Source organism: Carettochelys insculpta, chromosome 15 (assembly GCF_033958435.1).
Source record: "Carettochelys insculpta isolate YL-2023 chromosome 15, ASM3395843v1, whole genome shotgun sequence".
In the NCBI taxonomy this organism is placed as follows: domain Eukaryota; kingdom Metazoa; phylum Chordata; order Testudines; family Carettochelyidae; genus Carettochelys; species Carettochelys insculpta.
Genome location: NC_134151.1, coordinates 8746791 through 8767579, shown reverse-complemented (window position 1 = coordinate 8767579; position 20789 = coordinate 8746791). Strand labels below are relative to the sequence as shown.

Genomic DNA, 20789 nt, shown 5'->3' with positions numbered 1-20789 from the left:
AGGCAATATTGGAGCAGGAGCAGAGAGTGGTATGCTGCTAATAAAAAGGAACATTCGGTCCACCGGAACAGCCTCTCTGCACTTCCAGGCTGTACCAGTGACTGCACTGGTCACTAGATAGAAACAGTTTATTAAAAAAAAATGGGATGGGCCTTATTCCTTGCCTGAGCAAGAGACATTGCTGGATTGTAAGAAAGCATTACATATCCACTGCATGCCAGGGAGAGACAATGGGGTAAACAGCCAGTTTTGTAAAGGTCCAGTAGGTGGTGGTAGAGTACAGAACAAGTCAGTGCAGCTTTCTGTAGAGCATGCCCGTTGTTGCCTCACTGAGCAATGACCTATGTTGAGACAGTGTGGTCTAATGCTGCTGTAATGGAGCCTGTGTAATATGGCCCAAAGCTTTTCTGTCTCAGTTGGCTCAGGGGCATAGCTTACTAGAATCTCCACGTGATTAAGCTCCTGTGGCATGCAGCTAGTTATTTGCTAATTGTTGGTATTAAAGCAGGCCACGCATGAGTCTCCAAGGTTGCAAGGACAAGGAAGCTATATCAGTACCTGAACTGTAGGCAAGTCATCCTCTGATTTCAGTATAGTTACAGTGTAGGTCCAGTGTTACAGCAGCAGCCCCAAAATAGTTTAAAGTAATGTATATTAGGGCAGTTTGCGCTTGCGTAGCCTTCACCTGTGAAGCCTCCTTACATACTATATTCCACTATGCCAAGTGAGTGAATTGTGTAGAAATCCTCGTTTTCCAAAATACAAGTCAGAGCTTTCAGGCCGTTCTGCCATGGTGATGAGGGCAGAAGGGTTTCCTTTAGAGTATCGGGGAGCATGCTAAACTGCTTCTAACCCTCTCTGAGGTGAGGGAGTGGGACAGAATACTGCTACTGAACACTTACATGGTATTTTTCATCTTCCAGAGCACTTTACCTACTATGCAACTTCCTCACTAATTATGGGGTGGGGGTATCCACAGGCCACACAACTGGCTGACATTTTCATTACTGGCACTGGGCCCAACCCTTAATCTCACTGTCTCTGCACTGAGGAGTGGCCTGACATTTGAGTATTACCTGCATGGGAACACTTTTGACAGCAGGCAGTGTTGTGCAACCCTTCTGTGCTTCCAGATAATCAAGGTGTCCACCTATCTTGAAACATGGAGATATACAAATCTCATGGAGCTGGAAGGGACCATAAGAGGTTATCAAATCCAGTCCCCTGCACTCTCAGCAGGGCCTAGCACCATCCCTGACATTCTGTTTTTAACCTGTTTCAGACCCTTCAAAGGCCCCCTCAAAGATTGAGCTCGAGATGCTGGGTTTACTAGGCCAGCGCTCTAATTACTGAGCTGTTCCCTCCTCCTGCCCCACAAGCCTTGATGAAATACAAAATTCACTTAAGAACTAAGGGAATTTGGCAAACAATCATCAGTGCTTTGAAATGGCATCTTGCTAGCTTGTCCTCTAGAGAAAGCAGAGTCAAAGACCATGTTTTTGACCAGTAACAGAGAGTAAGCCGTGCTAGTCTATACACTATCAAAACAAAAAGCAGTCAAGTAGCACTTTAAAGACTAGCAAACTATTTTGCTAGTCTTTAAAGTGCTACTTGACTGCTTTTTGTTTTGATAATGTTTTTGATCAGTATGTTACTTGCCAGAGGAGGCTGTGGAGGCTAGGATTATAACAGGGTTTTAAAAAGAGCTAGATAAATTAATGGAGGTTAGGTCCATTAATGGCTATTAGCCAGGATGGGTCAGGAGTGGTGTCCCTGGCTTCTGTTTGTTTGAAGCTGGAGATGGATGGCAGGAGAGTGATCATTACCTGTTTGGTTCACTCCCTCTGGGGCACTTGGTATTGGCCACTGAGGGCAGACAGCATACTGGGGTCAATGGACTTTGGTCTGACCCAATATGACTGTTCGTATGGCTGGTTCCTCTGAGGCCAGTCTGTCTCTGGTTGTGAGGAAGCACGCAACGTGTTACATGAGGGACAGGATGGCTATAACTTGAATTTGTTTTTGGTCTTTGTAGGTCTTAACTGAAGAAGAACTGAAAGCTGCCCAGACATCAGTGGCTTTTGGCTGCATTAAATATGCTGATCTCTCCCATAACAGGATGAACGATTACATCTTTTCCTTTGATAAAATGTTGGATGACAGAGGAAATACAGCTGCTTACTTGCTTTATGCCTTCACTCGAATCAGGTAGCTCCAAGGGTATTTTGTTTGCTTAAAGACATAGCTTAAAATGAGTTGCCCTGCAGATTGCAAAAAGTTGAATGTCTGTCCCAGCCTTATTAACTTAAAAAAAAACACTCCAGAATTTATTTGGAAATCTCAGCTGTGATCTCCAGCCTCTTTAAGAACAAACACACAAAAAAAGCCCTGTGTGTTTGGGGCCAGGTTCTTTGCCCAATAGTACCCTTATGTGCCAAAGGCGAAGTCTAGCTGAAGCCCTCGGAACAGCTCTGCTTGTTCAGTATAAAATATGAACCATGTTCCATTGCAGCTCAGCCTGCGTGCTGTGCGGGGCTGACACTTCATCTGCCTTGCTAAAACCATTATTGGTATTGTCAGGCACTGTGAGCTAGGCCACGTCTGTTCTGAGAGGGTGTAGAAGTGGAACTCCTTCTTGTCCAATCTGTTTTCAGTGCTCATCTGTGGAGATGTTTTCCAGGCAGGCCTCTGATTGACATTTAATCCCTTTCAAAGAAATGTTTGTGTAGGATTATTAATAACTGCATAGCCCACTCTCTCAAGGGAATCCCCAGTTCTTTTGGGTACCTGCTCCCTCTCCCATCTGTTACTACTTTCCCTCCTTTTTCCCCTGTCTGTGGCCACATACACCTAAGCCCCAAAGCTTCATTGCACATCAGTCTCTGGTCTTCTTTAAGCTTGTCATCCCGTTCTTTCTCAATGCATGCTCAGCCCCTGGGCTCATGTCTCCACCCAGTGTAGGATTCCTACATTAATTGCCTGTGTTCTTGCAATGTACTGCCACTGCATCTTTTTTTTTCTTTATAATTCAGGCTGTTTTGTCATATATATTTAAGTTCTCATTGCATATAGACATCATTCAAGTCAGGCTCTCGCTGCTGTTGGGCCCTCAGTCCTATTGCAACATTCAGTACGTAAACATAACCACTGGTGGGCTGGTTTCTTTGGCAGATCTATAACACGACTAGCCAACATTGATGAAAAGATGCTGCAGAAGGCAGCAAGAGAAACAGAAATATCCCTGGACCATGAAAAGGAGTGGAAACTGGGCAAGTGCATTCTAAGATTCCCTGAGATTCTGCAAAAAATCTTGGATGACCTCTTACTGCACACACTGTGTGACTACCTCTATGAGCTGGCCACCACCTTCACAGAGTTCTATGACAACTGTTACTGTGTGGAAAAGGACAGACAAACTGGTGAGTCCATCCCTTAAGATTGCTTGCAGCATCCACATCCCTGTGAAGTAGTCATTGGAGGATTCTAATGATGCATTGATCAGGTTTGCACCAGCATTTGAGATGAAAGGTCATAAAAGAATCCAGGGGGTTAGTCTTAATGTTGGGTAATGGAGGTTGCTGCTCCAGTGATTCTTGGTTGCAAGATGCACGCACGTGTCAAGGCAACTTTTGGTTGTTCATTCTGCAGAGCTACAGCGTAAACCTATCTAATTCAGAACGCTCTTGTCCCACAACAGCCATCACTGGCCTTGATTTTAGTTAGACAGACAACAATGGGTGTGGCCAAGTTTCCTGTGCTCCCGTAAAGTTTCTTTCCAGCCACAAGTCCTGGCTCAGTGTTCTGTGCTGTTATTTAGCTGAATTTACCCCTAAATGTCGTCTCAGAGCCCAGTAAGCAGTGGAAGTGTTGGTGTAATATGGGAGACAAGACTGACCTCCTGTGGTCTGGGCAATTCTTACATCCAGCACTCGTCAGGTCCAGAGGGTAGTGGGTGAGAGAGGTTCAATCTGTACTGCTACTAGTAAATAGCTGATTTTTTTTTTGACAAATGCTGCTTATTTTCATAAGCCAGTACGTCTTTGACGCATACACAAAAATCTATGCTGTTGCTATGTTTGGAGGAAGGCTGTCTGCAGCCTACCTTAATTGCTCTTTGACTGCTTTAAAGAAAACCCAGTATTTCCCATTTCTTTTTAAAAAGGAAATTCACCATATGTCAAAGCAACCTACAAGTGTTGTTTTTTCAATTGCTGGCACCCAAAACATTCTCAAAATGGAGACGACAGTGAATATTAGTGATCAGCTCTCTTGGAAAATGCTATTTGCTCTACATCGCTTTACTGTAAATAGTGCAAGTTTTATCAGTCCCCTTTTAGTGGGGGCAATGACTGTAATGTCTGATTTGTGAAATGTTGTGTCCATCTAAGACATGCTCAAACCCTTTTCTCCTTCAGGAGCGATAGTAAAGGTGAACATGTGGAGAATGTTGCTGTGCGAAGCAACAGCTGCTATCATGGCCAAAGGGTTCGACATCCTCGGCATTAAACCTGTCCAGAAGATGTAACATCTCAGCACTTGGAGCTCTATCTTTTACTAAAGTACTTTTCTTAGCAGTCATGGGTAGAGTCTTATTCAAAACCTCCTTCAAAAGTGGAAAAAAAAAAAAGGTGGTGGACTGGATTTGCGTAGCCTGCCCTGTACCAGGGTGGCACATTGTCCGTGTTAGGTTTTGAAGAATGTACAACTTACACGTGGGTGCCTGAAGAGGTATATACAAAACAGGCTTTTAAGAAAGCAGTAGCGTAACCTGGAAAAGAGACCAGAACTGCACCTTTATGAGAGTTGCTTTGTCCAAGCTATTACAAAGTATTTAGAGACTAAATTCTTACGCACATTAATAGTTGAGATGTTCAAATCTATAAGGGCACAGGACCAGAGGCTCCCTAACAAAGTGTTTTTCAGTAGCTTAAACTGCTGATGCTTGATTCTGTGGAAAGACTATGGCAGACAAGCCATTTAGATCAGTGATACTGACCAGTGCTGCAGGAGCCAACCAATGTTAAAATGACTCAAAATTAGAACTAGGTCAGTTCAGGGAGAAAAGGTCAATAAACCGCATCTTCGTTTAAAACAACTGGCTCAGGCAGGGGAGTCAGTCTTTACTGCAGTGGTGGTGGGGGAAGGAATTCATTTAGCTTCCGGCCACTAACTTCCTTTTGCATCCTGAACTGACAGGGTTCCTGATCCTGCAGCTGTTATTTAAATAGTGAGGTCAAGCCTATATATTGGGGGCCCTGCTATTAGTGTCCCCCATGATTGTTGTCATTCCATCCTGTTTCTTTGATGTCTCATCTCACAATCATCATTTCATACCAGGTGCTCCCATTCCCTCTTTTCAGTACGGGGGGTTGGGGGGTCCTATGTTGTTAAGTCATAATTTAGGGGCTGAGGGACCAAAGCAGAGTTTTGTAGTGCAGAGGCCCTAGCTGTGCTGGTCATGGTGGACCAGGAGTAGTCTCTGTTTTATTAAGCTATTTCTTTTTTGGTGGGTTGTAAGTCCCATTGTATGTACTAGATGTGTGAACTTTATCTTGGGAATGTATCTCAAGCTAATTACATTATTCCTTATGGATATTAATTCCCCTTCATAAGTCATTTCACTTGTAAGTTGCATTACCTGGCCTTTGTACCAAGGATCCCCTGTACTTATTGTACATGGATACAGTCATGTCAGAGCTGTCCACTGCTATGGGACACTAGGTTCCTAGCTGTGCTCCACTCTAGTTATTGGTACTAGCCCCCAAGTCTATTGGTACTACTCTGTTCAGAGCATCTACTATGTGCTGGTGAGACAGTGATAAAATTCACATCACCATTGCTGTAAGGAACAGTGCTGCTTGCATGATAAACACCTCAGCAGCTCTTAATTACAAATGCAACTGTGAAGGAACATAAACAACCATTAAAAGACAAACCCCACACACCTGCTGTATTAACCTAGGACTAGCACTCTAATTGTACATATGCACTTTTTTGGCTTTCATGATAAGCAGCTTATTAAAGATACATAAGGAATGGTTAACCACAATTCTAGATCAGTAGACAAGCACACTGCCAATGATTTAGCTCAAGTGACTTAAGTTGCAGGTTACATTCAAATGCCAGCTAGTCCATTTGCATAACTACACTAAATTCAAAGCAGCAATTAACTTGGTTTATGGCCTTTATTTAGCAACTGATATGTGCTCTTTTGTATTAAAAGCTTCAACAGGGGGAAAACCAGGCAACTCTCCCAAATGGAGGAGTTCCTCTTCCTGGAACATTCAACCCTCATCCTTGCCCGATTTTATTACGTAAAAAGGAAGTATCAAGAGTTAACAGCACATGCTAAAGTATTTAGCTACCCCTATTAAAAAGGCAGCTGTTTTCAGCCTTATTGTCAACTGTAAAGAGGTTGTTAAAATTAACTTCATCTTATTCAATAAAAAGAGAATTCAAGAGAAGTAATACTCTAGAAAGCATAGAAGTCTACATCTTATAAAATACTTAACATATATTTGGAAAATACCATGTTCTTAGTTTAATAAGTTACTTTATAATTTTGAACTAGCATAATTGTCTCTTTTCTGGGTGTAAAAATTGCATTTTATAACGTTGCACATATACATACACACATTTGACTTCTTGAACTGACTGCACAAAGATAGCTGAAGAACAGCTTCTCGAAACTAAAGAAAAAAGCTTTATACAATTACTATTTTACATTACAGTTATAGGCCATTACAAATTACTTCTTGGTTTATTTAAAATAGAGACAAGTCTATTTAGTCTGTAGCATTTATAAATGACAGCACAGGAGCAGTTCATTCCTCAGCACCAGCCCCTCATTAGAACAAGGGTGCTTTAGATTTTGGTTTCCTTTGTGTCCATGCTCAGAGGTTTGAAGGACTCTTTCAGCCTCATCAAGTCTGCAGCACACATGTGACCAAAAACCCTGTTGTACCACTCTGTTGTTCGTCCCCTACAAACCAAGAAGGCAATAGATTAAACAGAGCTAAGCAATGTAGGCTGTCTGCTATCGTAAGTACAGCCACACCTAACTATTATTAATCATTTGTACTGCAATAATGCCTACACATCCCATCCCGCTTTATGGGCAGAGACCAACCCATCCCTGTAAGACAGCTTCATGAGTAAGCCTGGGAAAGAGGTGGCTTTAATGCAACCATGGACCAATTCCAGTGGAAGAGGTTCATTTTCCTAGCAAATGGAGTAGAATTTTGGTAGTGGCTGCGAATACCTTCTCAATGGGTCTTCAGCTGTATCCAGCAAACCTTCCACATGAATCATCACATCTGCTCTTCCCCCAGGAAGCTGAAAGGTTTGTTGGATGTTGGCATATTTGATAAGCTTTAATTCAAGTGCCATGGTTTGAAGTGTCAGAAGTTTCCCATGGTGGGCACCCAAAGGCTATCAGACATGTCAGAAAGGGTTGTGCAGCCAGTCATCAAGCCACCTTGAGGTGTTTAACTCTGAGCACCCACAGTAAGAGGGAGTGGCATTCACTAGTCACTTCTGACAATGTAGGAGTCTTGCCAGCACTGAGCTGCTAGTAACATGATGCCGCAAAAGGTCAGCGCTCAACTTCCAGTAGAGCCATCGTGCTATAACTGTGACAGTGCAATGCTAGAGTGGAGCAGCGTGGCTTGCACTCAGAGCAGGATGGCTGGCAGATGGCAGGACAGAGCTAGGTGCCAAATCCTCAGATGCTGTGGTGGGTAATTACTGAAGTCACTGATGCACCAAAGGAAGATGCTCAGCCACACAGGGTATTTGGACCAGCATAATCCAGTCATATGGACTCCTGTGATGCTGACAGGTCAGATAGTATTGATGCTCCTGCCCTGGGCTTGCTCAGAAACACTCCTGCAGTAAGGAATTTCTTTCCATTCACCTTTTCCCACTGACCTACTGTCTTGCCTACCCTGCACGTGTAACCGACTCAGAGACTCCCTTGCTTACCCAAATCAAGTTTTCTGTGATGGTTATGGTGTCCTCATTCAGGCAGTAGTTGCAAAGTAACTATTTGCACAATGGTTGCAGCCACAGTAGAGTCCCACTTCCTTTTCTGTTCAGTGGCTATTCTACTGCTTAGCCACAGTGGTGCCACTTTACTGGCGACTTTCGCCCCTTTGGGTTTGGATTAAGTGAAACAAGAGGTAGCAATTCAAGTCCATTGGTCATTCCACAATGTCCTCAAAACTGACCATGGGGAATTTCCAGAGGCAAAGTGAGTTGTGCACAGGAGGAAAGATGCTACAATGTAACACTGTTTCAAGTGTTTTTAAAATTCAGATGTGCAATTTAAAGCTGATCCCTAAAAAGACCATCCCTTACAGAGTAAATCACATTTCTTGGCAGCATTGGGGTAACTAGAATTTGCTGTTCTTGGGAACAATGTCTAGTGTACGGGTGACAACTAACTTTCCTCCAACATCAGAGGACTGGAGTCTCTTCTACTAGCTTATTTGTTCTGAAACACCACAGAGAAAATACCTCTACAGATAATATCACATTCTACCTGTCCTTTGGATAAGCCAAAAAACTTCGCCAGTCCCACTGCTTGACAGGAGTGAGGCATATCCACTAGAACTCATCTGCGCATGACTGAAATTCCCACTTCACCAAAGGTTTTTGCACGTGCCCTAGGATATTAGGGGTAAACCTGTTATCTGCTTGGTTTTTTTAGGGAGACATCAGCAAGAGTCATCTTGGTTTATATGAGTCTAGCTAACATGTATGCAATCCCCTTCATAACCCTCCAGAACATGCATTGTCTTGCCCTGCAGAGACTATGAAGCAGTCATCTTTCCCAGCTTCTAGATCTTCAGCACTGCCTTATACCACGTTTGCTGTTTTCTATTGCTCCCCCCCATAAACCCATGCAGATCACTGCAGCCACAAATAGGGCAGAACTATTATAAATATCTCCCTAACAGCACCCAGTAATAGTGTGCAACAGCTTCAAGATGTGAGGAACAATTATATTACTCACTGTGCTTGAGGCAACTAACATAAAACTCACCGTCAAAAAAATCTCCATAAAAGATTATGAGGAGTTTTAAAGACCATCTGTAGCAATGCCAAAACAGCTTTGTTTTTATTATCTGGGGGGTCAGTGTACTACTCTGCAGCCAGCAGACTCAAACCTACAGCAGGCAATCTACTTGGCAAAGATGTGTATGCGAATACACATAATAAATGAACAGGCACTTTATAGCCAAAGACTTTAATGTCTTTATGCAGGCGAGGAAGCAGTATTATCCTCATTTACAAGGAAATTAAGTGATTTGCCCTAGATCATCCAGCAAGTTAGTGGCAGAGCCAGGAACTGAAAACAGACTGCAGCCTCATCCCCTCTCTGCTTCAATGTATCTTAATTTCCTCCTAAAGTGTTACATGTGACCGGACATATTGGTGGCTGAAAGGCGGGCTCAGACCCAGCAGTGCTATAGGGCCAAGGTAAAGAATAAACTAAAATGATACCTCAGATCTCTCCGACAGACATGAGTCACTTTGCATTTTTGGGAGCCAACTGGTTCTACGAGATACTGACACAAGAGGACGTGGGCCAAAATCCCACACAGAGTAGCTCCTTCACTGTCAACTGAGGTAGCTGCCAAAATACAGGTGCCGCTTTGGGGATCAGTCCTCCAAGTCCTAGAACAAAAAAGGGTATTTTTAGGGTGTTGCACACAGGTGTTTTTACAGGGATGGACAGTCTGATGTTCTGCCCATAGCATGAAGCAAGGGTCTGCAACCTGTGGCTCCGGAGCTGCATGTGCCTCTTTCAGGACTTTGTGGCTCCTGATGCTATAATTGTAAAGAGAAAAAAAAAACAACTCTCCAGACTATTTTCAATAAAAGGTGAACATCTAAACGCCCAAAAATGAACAATGCATATCTAGCTAGCAAATGCTATGTGAGCTCAAAACATGGAATAACTTTCCTTAGCGTCCCCCAGAGAGACAGAGACAGTGTGGGCGTGAAAGGCAGGAAGTTAAGTTAGTGGTACAAACACACACACAAAGTGTGAGGACATAGAATATGTAAAGAATTTGTGAATGTCCTGCAATAAATATGTATTTGAACAGTGACTTCTGAACACAGAACCTTGCCAGTGTTGCAGCCCTGCTGTATTTGCACTAGCACCTGAAGGCGTTAGTCATGGATAGTTAGTACCTTTGTCCAAGTCACTGCGCAAATGCATAATAAAGATGGTCCCTGCCTAGAACAATGTAGAATCCATACAGCAGAGGCACACGGAGGCGCTACCAGCCCTGGTCTGCACTTTACACTTTTGTCAGTATAACTATGTTGCCCAGCGATGTGGAAAACTCACATACCAATTCCATAGTTACATTTGGGTAACCCTCTGGCTACAACCCCCATATGTTAATGGGAGGAGTTCTTGCCACCATAGCTACCACCTCTCTGGGAGATGCGTAACCTACGCCAACAGGAAAGCAAGACTGTCCATGTAGATGGTATCTTCACTAACCACTATAGAGGTGCAGCGGTGCACCTGTAAGTGTACAAATAAAGCCTTGTCTGTGGACACATTATAAGGCCTGCTGCAGAGTGTAAACTTATACCTGAACCCCAGATACAGGTACGGTGCATATACTGAGAAGGTTATGCCAGAAGCCTTGAAACAGGTAAGGGTGGTTGCCTGTAAAGTGTGTGTATTTGTGGGAGTAGCACACCACTGTAAATAAACACAAGCATAAGGGTCCCAGTGCTGCAACCAGATTTCGGCACCCACCTGAAACAACACTGCACATGAGCACAATAATCCACTTAAATGGATCCAGGAGCCTAAATCACCTAAGCTGAACTGAAAAAAAAAAATCAATCCATTCACGTTTCCCACTTCTGCCTTCTTAGGAAGAAAGAGAATGATAGAACAGGATCCCACTGTCTTTCGTGGATGCTAGGCTAGGATTTATGTTTTTCCCAGGCACAAAGAGGATTCTCATACTGGGGGATTTTACAGGCCATGAATGTTTGCAATTCTGCTGTAATTTTAAGAAGAATAGAGGTAGGAATGTGGTAACGACTTCTGGATCATATCGGTGTAAGCCTCCTACTAAGTCTGTAAGCTCTTTGGGGAAGACACTTATATTGGCACACTGCCTGGAAAATGGGGATGATATTTCTAGTCCTTACCGCAATATACAATATAACAGTAACAGACAATCACACCAGTAGCTGGTTGCACCCCTTTTTGATTGACATGGATGTGGAACACCACAGCACAAAATATAGAGACACAACACACACCAGAGTTAGGCTACAAATTGTGTTTGGGAAAACAATGAGAAAACTCACTTCAGTTTCTTACCTCAAAACCACATAGTCCCGTGGCAGGAGGGGTGACATGCTTTCTGTTGTATAGTGATAAACATCGGTTTCATCATCCCAGGTCTCTAGGATTTTAGCCTGCTGCAGACTTGAGTCCCACAGATGCTGCTCTGTCAGTATGCGCTGAAGGATTACTTTAGGAGTGGCATCTATTTCAGTGGATGCCTTCCAAAGCCGGACATGGTAGTTATCTTCCACCTTAGAAGACAGTTAATGGACACTAGTAGTCTAATAGGAGTTGATTTAGTGATCTGTCCCCTCTTCCACCACTCCATCCTTCCAAGAGAAACCAAGACAGCCATTCAATGAGGTGTGTGCGAGAAAGAATGCTTCTAGGAGTAAAGGAGCTTTATAATATAAATCAATTGCCCACTAAGCATATGTAGCCCCAGAGGCACTGGGACCACTGACAACGGAGAGAGCGAAGTCTCTGCTCTACAGACTTCGCTGAGGGCCAGCTGGCTTTTAGTTCACGTGGTGGAGCACATGGCGTTAACCCCTAAGGTCACAGGTTCATTCCCTCCTACCAACAACCAAGATTCATCAGCCTCACACATAGATCATGAGTACTCATGCCTCTTGTATCTACAATAAAGGCCCTTCCTTCACTTTTCCCTACACGAGGGTTGTGGAGGAAGCATGTGCAAGTCACAACTGGACAACAAGTAAAAGACAACAGGAAATTGCTGCTAGGTTGAGACAATTCAGGGACAGTTGCTGAATTGATGTTAGGCAGAAACACAGCTAGTTTCAGCTTACCAACTAGTTCAGAAAGTGAATAATTATCAACTGCCATCTGTGCTCACACCCCACATCTGACTTACCTTTTTATTTGCCAATTCCACATGTTCCAGACTGGAACAAGTAACCCAGCTCTTGAATTTGTCCTTGGTGTCACGCAGCAAGTCCTGCATGGAGTTCTCCAAGGAGATCAGCATGGAGTGCCTCATGGAGGCAGTATGAGTAGAAGCCTTTTCACTCAGGCCATTCTGTTCATGTAAGTCATCACCACACTGATCCAGGCAATAGTCCGGCATCTGCAATGGGATGTTGAATTCTAAGCACAGTCCCATCACATTTATTCTGCTACAATAACGATCCTTAAGTGCACACGAACTCACTAATGGCAACTCTTCATGTAGAAGTGCCAAGCTTGAAAGGAAGTGCCAACAAATATTCTAAACAGTTCCTTGAAAGAGCTGGTCTTACAGTGAGCATGAATGGATGATCAGCCATTGGAAGCAGCCCAACACATTTCATAGTACTACATGTGAAAATAAAAGCCTCTGCCATGAGAAATGGACAAGCTTGTTTAAAGAATGACCCTTGTCCCTCAGCAGTTGGAGTATGGTATTGGGAACTAGGAATCCTGCATGAAATTCCAGGTTCTTCCATCACTGAAGTGTGAAACATGGTTGCAGTTGTTTCACACTCTTCTGTACAACTGGAAAACATGCTTACCTAATTGGAGTGTTGAGGGTTATAATATAATCTTGTCACAGGAAATCAAATGACTGTTAAGTCCCATTAAGAGTTTAGTCTGTCTATAAATGTGTTGGATGACTATTCTCATTTAATCCCAACACCCCGGGAAGATTTGTATCACCTCCGGAGGGAGGGTGAAAGAGAGAAACTGAGGCAAAGGAGCCAGACTTAGGTCTTCTTTGGGTTAGGGCAGGCCACAGGTAGTGAGGTTACAGCATTCTCTGGCTCTTATCAAGAGATGGAGTAAGGAGGTTCAGGCAGAAGCTTCCATTTCTCCACAGCAGTTCCCAGCTTACTGACTGACCAGAAATGAAAAATGCGCTCTCCTTTGCAGGTACACAACTTGCCTGGCCTTCGAGAGCAAGCCTGAAGAGCTGATTACGTATTCTATACTAAGCCAGCCTTCACAGTGATCACTGTGAGAGACTAGCCCTGCCTTTTAAGGACAGTATACAGAGTGAGTGAGCACCCCAGTGTCTCACTACAACAGACAGCCAATTCCTTCACCATGAGAGAGAGACTTAAAGGGCTGAAAATTCTCTGATAAGGGAACTTCTCCCCAAGGGAGGGAGACCTGCCCACCTGGGAGAAACAGTATAAGCTGTGGTTAATGTGGTAGGTATGCCTGCATAAGGTAGAACAGAGCTCTTCTCCACAAACAATCCATGACAGTTCATTTGGGTCCCACTCTAGCATCCTTCATCTGAGCTTCCCAAGATACTTCCCAAATAACAGTCCAGCTCCCACCCAGGGAGCTATTATCCCCATGTTACAGACACAATGATTATAGGCTCCTCTGTGGTAGTGACACCACTGCAAACCTGTCACAGGCACGCCAGTGCAAAAAGGAGCTTGTTTGAGTGGGGCTGACCAGGATAAAAGCCCATCACCGATTGCTTCTGCATGGGGGGTTTGCATCAGTAGCTACCAAACCCAGGCCTATGGGACAAGTCACACCCTGCCAGTGGCTGGGAACAGATCCCTGAGCTTTCACTAGCCCCTCGGTTATACATGTTGTACCCCAGCACCTGCTGCACCATTTCTTTCCCGTGCTCACCCTTCCAGTACAGGCTGACACTGAACGTGGTACCCCTAACCCTTGGGAGGAGGCTGGAGGGATTAGAACGCGAAGGTATTTTGGAAAGCTCCTCTGCCCCTCAGAAGCTTCTCCAAAGGGTCATTTCAGCACCCAGGTGGAATGGACAGCCTAGCACCAATTAACATACTGCCAAGGGGAGCAGCAGAGGTGCCTGGCTGCCAGACTGATTCTTGATCCTTATCCAGCTCTTGCTTCAACAGCAAAACTGCAGACTCCCACGTGCAGGTCATGGTGGGAGTACAATCAGCCGCCAGCGAGTCTGCTGTGCAGCACTGACAGCAGCCTTCCCAGGAAGAGGACAAATGAGGGCGGAGAGTATGCAATTAGAAGCATTCCCTCAGGGCTCCAAGCAAGGGGGAACAAGCACATTTCCCCTTGCAAAGGATGTTTTACATCACTCTGGGATGGTACATTCCCTTCCTTACATGCTTATCGCTGGAGCCCTGCATCCCACAGAGCAAGAGCACCGCCTGCCTGGAGCTACACTCTGCTCATGGCTGTAGAGGTGCCCTAGCTGAGTCTGCCAAATGCTGCATACAGAGCATTCCTGGGGACGTGCCTTTGGAGCGAGCACTGCCACGTGCCGTTGCCAAGTTATTTCGCTCCCTAGTTGGCAATACGTTCAGAAACACCGTCCTAAGCCAACCCAGCTGGGAGAAAAAAAAAAACCCCAACTGCACTGCAATGGGACATTTTAAGTAAAACTTTTTATAGAGTTGTCTCAAAAAGAGCCCTGATTCTGAATTCTCGACACAGTGGGGCTGACCCAGACCCCAAACCTCACCTCAGCCTCTGTGGCTCAGGCCCAGCACACAGATATATCAGAGCCTCAGGGGACTAGGCTTATCACAGAAGGAGAAAACGGATGACACACTGCTAGTACAGTACAGCAGCTACAACAACCCCTGTAAAGAATTCTCCCCTAATAAGGTCAGTAGGGCGCAGACACCACACTAAAGCATTGTGAATTGCAGGCAGAAGAGCAACAGGATGGTGAATCATAACTTGGCCCAGGGAAAACCATCGTCCTCAATAAAAATAAACTTTCAGGGGTTGTTTGGATTCTTTTAAACTGTATTCAAGGAACAACAAAAGGACATTTCTCTTGCCAACAGGCAGCAAAGAACTTGCAGGCAAACCCAGTTTAAGCGTCAGGACTGGGCCATTTTACTGACATTCACTTTTCTAACAAGCATGATCGGCACTTTCCATAACATTGTAATGTGTCTGTGTGGGGTTTAATAACTAACAACATACCTGGAAGAGTCTGCTGCACTCCATTATCATGTGGGCCAGGCCTTGTGTGGCTGCCAAATTTTCACTCAAGTCTCTCTGGTCTGGTTTGCCCAGGCTGTACTTCCTTTGACTGGACCTGGGAAGAGGGTTCATAAGGAATCTTTTTAAAGGCCCAGTGTAACTGTTCTCAGGCATGCTCAAACGTGGGACATTGGGAGCTAAGTGCCGGCACCTCTACAGCTTGAGCTAAAGGCCAGCCCTCTTTCAACCTAGGCAGTAGAGGACACTTGTTCTCTCTCTGTGAAGTGGTCTACATACCACTACATCAGACAGTTGACCATGCATAGGTGTGTGGCTTACACCAGCAGAGTAAATCAAACAAGTAAGAAGTGAAACAGCAGCAGCAGCAGGCTAGAAGTTCTAGGGAATTTTCTCATTTGCTCTGGTGTCTGAATGTGCATGGTACAGTGAGTTCTGTACAAGAGCAGCTTCACCAGACAACTCTTCTGTTATTGCTTTCACAGGGACAATTATGGGCAGGCCCCAGTAATTGCAATTAGTAGGCTGCACAGAAATGGTAGCCTTGAACTAAACTGCTCAGATATCAAGGCACAATGGTGCCATTGAGGCTTACCTGAATTTTACAAGCTAATAAGTTCTTTTGCTAAAAAGTAACTAAGATTAGCCAAAGAAATGCTCACAATGGTGCTCAGAATCCATTTAAGTGACATCAACAACCTATGAGGATGCCTAATGACATTTTATAAAATCATCACCAGCCACAAAAGGACTGACTGCCATCTTGCTGACTTTTTTTTTTTTTGGCTAACCTGGACAACATTTTAGGCTTTTTCCCAACATAATCCTTATACAACACCAGTAGCACTCACTCACAAGAGCTTTATTATCTTGGAACATTCCTACTGAACAACTTTAAAAAGAGAAGGTGATAAGGACCCTTGACTATTCCTTAAAGCATGACCCTTTGAAGTCTGAATCCAAAGGTAAAATATTAACAACTAATTCTCTGAACATAAGGTTCAAAGCACCCTTGTTCCCAAAACGATTTGAGGCTCCTTGTTGTTGCAATGGAGAGTAAAAAGTAAATCCAAATGGTACAAACCACTGAACTCAAGTTCCCCAACACGACAGATTGCTTAATTCTGGTCAGGAGTTGCAGCTGAAAAGCTATCTATCACTCTGCCACATTACTGACTCCACTCACGTCTTCTCTGGCTATGAGCTGGCAGTGCTGTCATTGTTTCAGCTTCAGTGCTAGCTCTTCCCAGCAAGACCTGATCATCACAGGACTTGTTTTATAGGCAGATATGCATCTCGAGATGCTTTGTGCTTCTTAACAGCAAATTCTTAACATTTTTCATCTCTATTTACTTTTCTCAGAGTGTGTCATTAAACCTGAAATCACAAATACTATGAATGTGACATGCTACCTCACCTAAATGGAATTAACATCCTTATCATTAGATTGCATAAGATGATGAAGCATTTACTCTGACAGGGCACAATGTTTTTGTCAAAAGAAAACAGCCCTTTCCTGCCTCAACACAAGTTTATCTACAAGCAGGGTCATACTGTATAGCAAACAAAGAAGGCCTTGTATTGCTGGAGTCAGAATGAAATGGTCAGAGATCACCATACTCACTCTACCTACAAGTTCGTTCATCATTGCACAAACTGCCAGTAAATGTGACACAATTAGGATATCGTTGCTTATTAAATTAAAATCACTCAGTCCCCTTGGTATCCTAATCACCACGTGCAATTAGTACCTGAGATAGCTATCAACTGATACAGACTGAGTAAGGTGTTTTGCTGCCTTCTCTGGCACAGCTATTGGGAGGAACCTAATCCTGGAGTTTTTTGTAATAGAATCAGGCTAAGCTAATGCAAATGACAGATCTTGCCACCTTCAGAATTTTATGCCACGCCCATGTTAACTAGGGCTTTATCTAAGATGATGTTGTTTTACCTCTTACTGCTAAGTATAAGCAGGGCCATGGCAGTGTGGTTATGGGACCGGCTCTGGAATAAAGCTCGCCCAGCACTGTAGGTAAACCTCCTCCAGGAGGGGAGCAGCTAACAGCGCTGGGAACCTATTTACACTGGCACTTTAGGGGGGAGAAAACGGCCGAAGACAGAAGTGGAGGACCTTCATTGCTGCCCTACACACAGCGGGCGTAGCAGGCTTTAACTAACTAATTTCACAGTGCTGTTGTAACTGCCACCAAGCAGACTCAGACTTTTGGAGCTCAGTGCAGGAGCCTCAACAGCATGAGCTCAAAGCCAGCTGGCTCTCATCTAAGGCTGTAGAGGAGACTTGCGCTCTCTCTCTCTAAGTGACCTAGGTGCCACTACTTGAGACAGTGTACCCAAACACCTACAGGAGGTGTGTGGGTTACACTGTAACTTGCTGCGTTTGAGGGGGGAGTGTGTTTTTCACACCCCATGCGAGAAAGTTTCAGTGCAGTAAAGTGTCTGTGTAGACAAGCCCTAATAACTGCTCTCTTTGGATGTGCGAAGTATCTGCGGGCTCGTCTATACAGTCAGTCTTCTGACATTTGATTTCCTGCACCTGGTACAGATGCACAACACTGAACTACCTGGGACTGGCAGCTGACCCCTGTACTCCTCAATATAACGAGGAGCAAGGGAGGTCGACAGGAACGGGAGAGTTTCTCCCGTCAATCTCCCTCTGTGTGGACGGCCAGGTAAGTCAACTGCAGATTAGTCGATTTTAGCTACCCAACTGCCATAGCTGGAATTGCCTATCTGCAATCAACTTACCTGCCTAGTATAGACCTAGCCTTAGTGTATGATGCACAGAGAAAAAGCAGGGGAAAGGGTGGATAACTGAGGTAACGGGGCCCAGACTATTTCAGGGTTTGAAAAACAGGGACTTAAAATTGATCTTGCATTTGACAGGAGTAAGAGGGCCACATAGTCTTGTTTCCCTTCACGGCTGGGCTGTCACATATGGGACAAACCTGATTTTTAACAGGCAAGGTATATTTTGGTTCATTTCCTCAAGAGAAGTCAATATGGCACAGAAGAAATCTCTGAAATAACAGCTTAGCTGTTCAGGTAAGGATACCTAGAAGATGATGAACTCTCTCGCCTTAAGGTATTGAGGTGAAACAAGGATGGTGCGAGACAGACTGCAATGTTGGTTGGAGTCATCTGGTTTTCCTCAACAAAAGCAACCACATCTCGGAGAAAGAAAAGAAGGATTTTCAGAGCTTCCCGGTTTTCATCTGGGAGCAGAAGAATGGCAGCCTGAACGGCATGAAACTGTTGATCTTTTGGCAAATCTGAAGACAGAAGAATTAGAAAACAAGAGTGTGGTAAGATAAAATGTTACATAAAAGAATGGACACACTATCCCCTAAGTAAGAGGTCAACTTCGTACACCAGCTCGTCCTTACTCAAAATCATAGGACAGTGCTCCAAGATGCCAACTGACCTATTTGCACCAGTTTAGTAAAGCCAGTTAAATTAAGCCCCTACTTGAGGCTGGCAAAGTGGTTTAGTTCCACAGGTCTTAAAGATCTTCCTGACAGACTTCAGAAATTGAAATAAAGTTGGTCAAAAGCCACATAAGGACTGGACTACACCTGGAGTTATTTAAGGACAGTTCTTCCTGAGTAACTTCCTGTATTCAGCTACAGAATATGCCAGAAGCTCAGTGCCCACCAGGCATTTGGTGTTAATTTTAAAAATGGGTTTTTTTTTTATGTTTTGTTTTTTGTTTGTTTTTTTTTTAAGTTTTTAAAAACCCAATCTTCACCCTGAGATTTTGAATATTGTTCCATATTCTGTAGACAGAAAATAAGCAATTGGCACACTTGTAGTCAAAGCTTTGCTTCAAGGCTGCAAGGCCCAAGTTCCTCCCATGAAAGTCAAGTTGTGTAATACAACAAACACCACGATTTAATCTTTTTAGAAAGCTTGTGCTTATTTAATGTTGACATGCTGTTAAAGAGCCCTGAGGCCCTAACCTAAAATGTCTCCAGAACAAGTTCTCACTGCATCTCAAAAATAAATTTAGCTAAACCTATTGGAGACGGAACTTATATAAAGCAACAGCAAATGCTGTAAATTTACCTTATGGTTTAGTCCTCTTTCAGAGGATCTTAAATGTAGACAGGCTGACAGAACTACTAGGAATCAGTTGGTATTTCCAATGCAAATATTACGCCACAGTACCTACCCTCATTGTAAGTAGCACCTGATTTCAAGGTGCAGTCTTACTGAAATGAACAAGAATACTTGCACAGTCTCCTTAATGAGAGTAGCAGATTATGCCCCAATTTAATACATAGAAATACCGATTTAAAAATCAAGTCAGAACACCAACCACACAGTATATTGCTTAAGGCAGGGAGGCAGGCGTGTGTGTGTGTGTGAAAAACACTAGTGAAGAAAATATTATTGGTTGTATAACGAGACCATTCATTTTCACACTGATTTTAGAACCCCATCTTGAGACATGGTGGATCCTATTTCTGAGGTGCTGAGCACCTGCAGCTCCTGTTGACTACAATAAGGCTTAAAGATGCTCAGAATTTCGGAAAAGTCACACCCCCAACACCATAATGATGGATTCTCTAAAACCGGAGCATACAAAATCACAGGTTACTTTTGGTCTAAAATGCCCAGGAAACACTGAAAATTTTAAAAGTACATACACTGGTAGATGTGGAGGAAAGATTCACAAAGCTTGCTAGTGAATATAGGCTCAGGAAGATCTCTGAAGTACTGCTTTACCATGTCTGCCACATCAAATGCCGACTGCTCTTCGTAAGTTACATTGTTTGGGTCATTTTCATTCATTTCCCGTAAGGAAAGGATCCGAGATTTAACGCCTGATTTTCTGAACAGGCCAACCTATTAAGAGAACAGACAGACGTAAAAGCCAAAACCCACTTTTCTCCTTACCTCTAAAACTTGTACTTGTGACGGCAGTACATGGGACATCATTTTGCTCCCAGGTACGTTAAAATATATCCCATCGTAGCTCTGAAAAGTCAGCTACTGCCAATGCACTCAAATCTCTTCAGAAACAGCTTGGAGATTCCCTATTCTTCAGCTGACCCTGACCGAAACTCTTGTTGCATCAGTTAAACCAGAATGAGAAGTGTGAGTGTCCTCAGTGAAGACTTCTCATGCAGGCTTCCCCCCAGAATTTTAAATCCATTTCTATTCCTTTTCTCAATTTACATCAATGCTATATGTTAACACGAGGTCTGGAAGTTGTTAATGCACTTTGAGTGTTGTCTGTCAAAGAGGGTTTGTACACAAGTATGGATTTAAACTGACTTCCAGGTAATAGTCTTCAGCGTTGAGCAGATTATCTAATAGCATAAAGTTTCACATGCCTATTATTAGAGCTGCATGAGAACCAGAATTTCCATTTTGTTGGGAATTCCAGTGTTTCAAATAAGTTAATTTCAGTTTGGAATGAAAATTGGAAATTTTTTAAATTTTCCATGAAACAAAAATTCTGAAAAGTTCCATTTGATTAAATGTCAAATTATGTCATTTCAATAGCATTTTGATTAATTCT

At 43.6% G+C, this 20789-nt stretch overlaps 2 protein-coding genes across 8 annotated transcripts in view; one reads left to right on the top strand and one right to left on the bottom strand.

Moving 5' to 3' along the window:
• RARS1 (arginyl-tRNA synthetase 1) overlaps nucleotides 1–4578 on the top strand; it is a 36889-nt gene extending 32311 nt beyond the window's left edge. For both annotated transcript variants that reach the window (XM_075009841.1, XM_075009840.1), the window contains 3 exons: nucleotides 2036–2208; nucleotides 3172–3419; nucleotides 4416–4578. In XM_075009841.1, the coding sequence (XP_074865942.1) occupies nucleotides 2036–2208; nucleotides 3172–3419; nucleotides 4416–4525 (531 nt within the window). In that variant the 3' untranslated portion in view covers nucleotides 4526–4578. The remainder of the gene's footprint in view (nucleotides 1–2035; nucleotides 2209–3171; nucleotides 3420–4415) is intronic.
• Nucleotides 4579–4633: 55 nt separating this feature from the next.
• LOC142021247 (rho GTPase-activating protein 7-like) overlaps nucleotides 4634–20789 on the bottom strand; it is a 144767-nt gene continuing 128611 nt past the window's right edge. For all 6 annotated transcript variants that reach the window (XM_075009833.1, XM_075009834.1, XM_075009837.1 and 3 more), the window contains 7 exons: nucleotides 19912–20110; nucleotides 18318–18534; nucleotides 15227–15341; nucleotides 12210–12422; nucleotides 11366–11583; nucleotides 9508–9681; nucleotides 4634–6982 (listed from right to left, as the gene is read on the bottom strand). In XM_075009833.1, the coding sequence (XP_074865934.1) occupies nucleotides 6865–6982; nucleotides 9508–9681; nucleotides 11366–11583; nucleotides 12210–12422; nucleotides 15227–15341; nucleotides 18318–18534; nucleotides 19912–20110 (1254 nt within the window). In that variant the 3' untranslated portion in view covers nucleotides 4634–6864. The remainder of the gene's footprint in view (nucleotides 6983–9507; nucleotides 9682–11365; nucleotides 11584–12209; nucleotides 12423–15226; nucleotides 15342–18317; nucleotides 18535–19911; nucleotides 20111–20789) is intronic.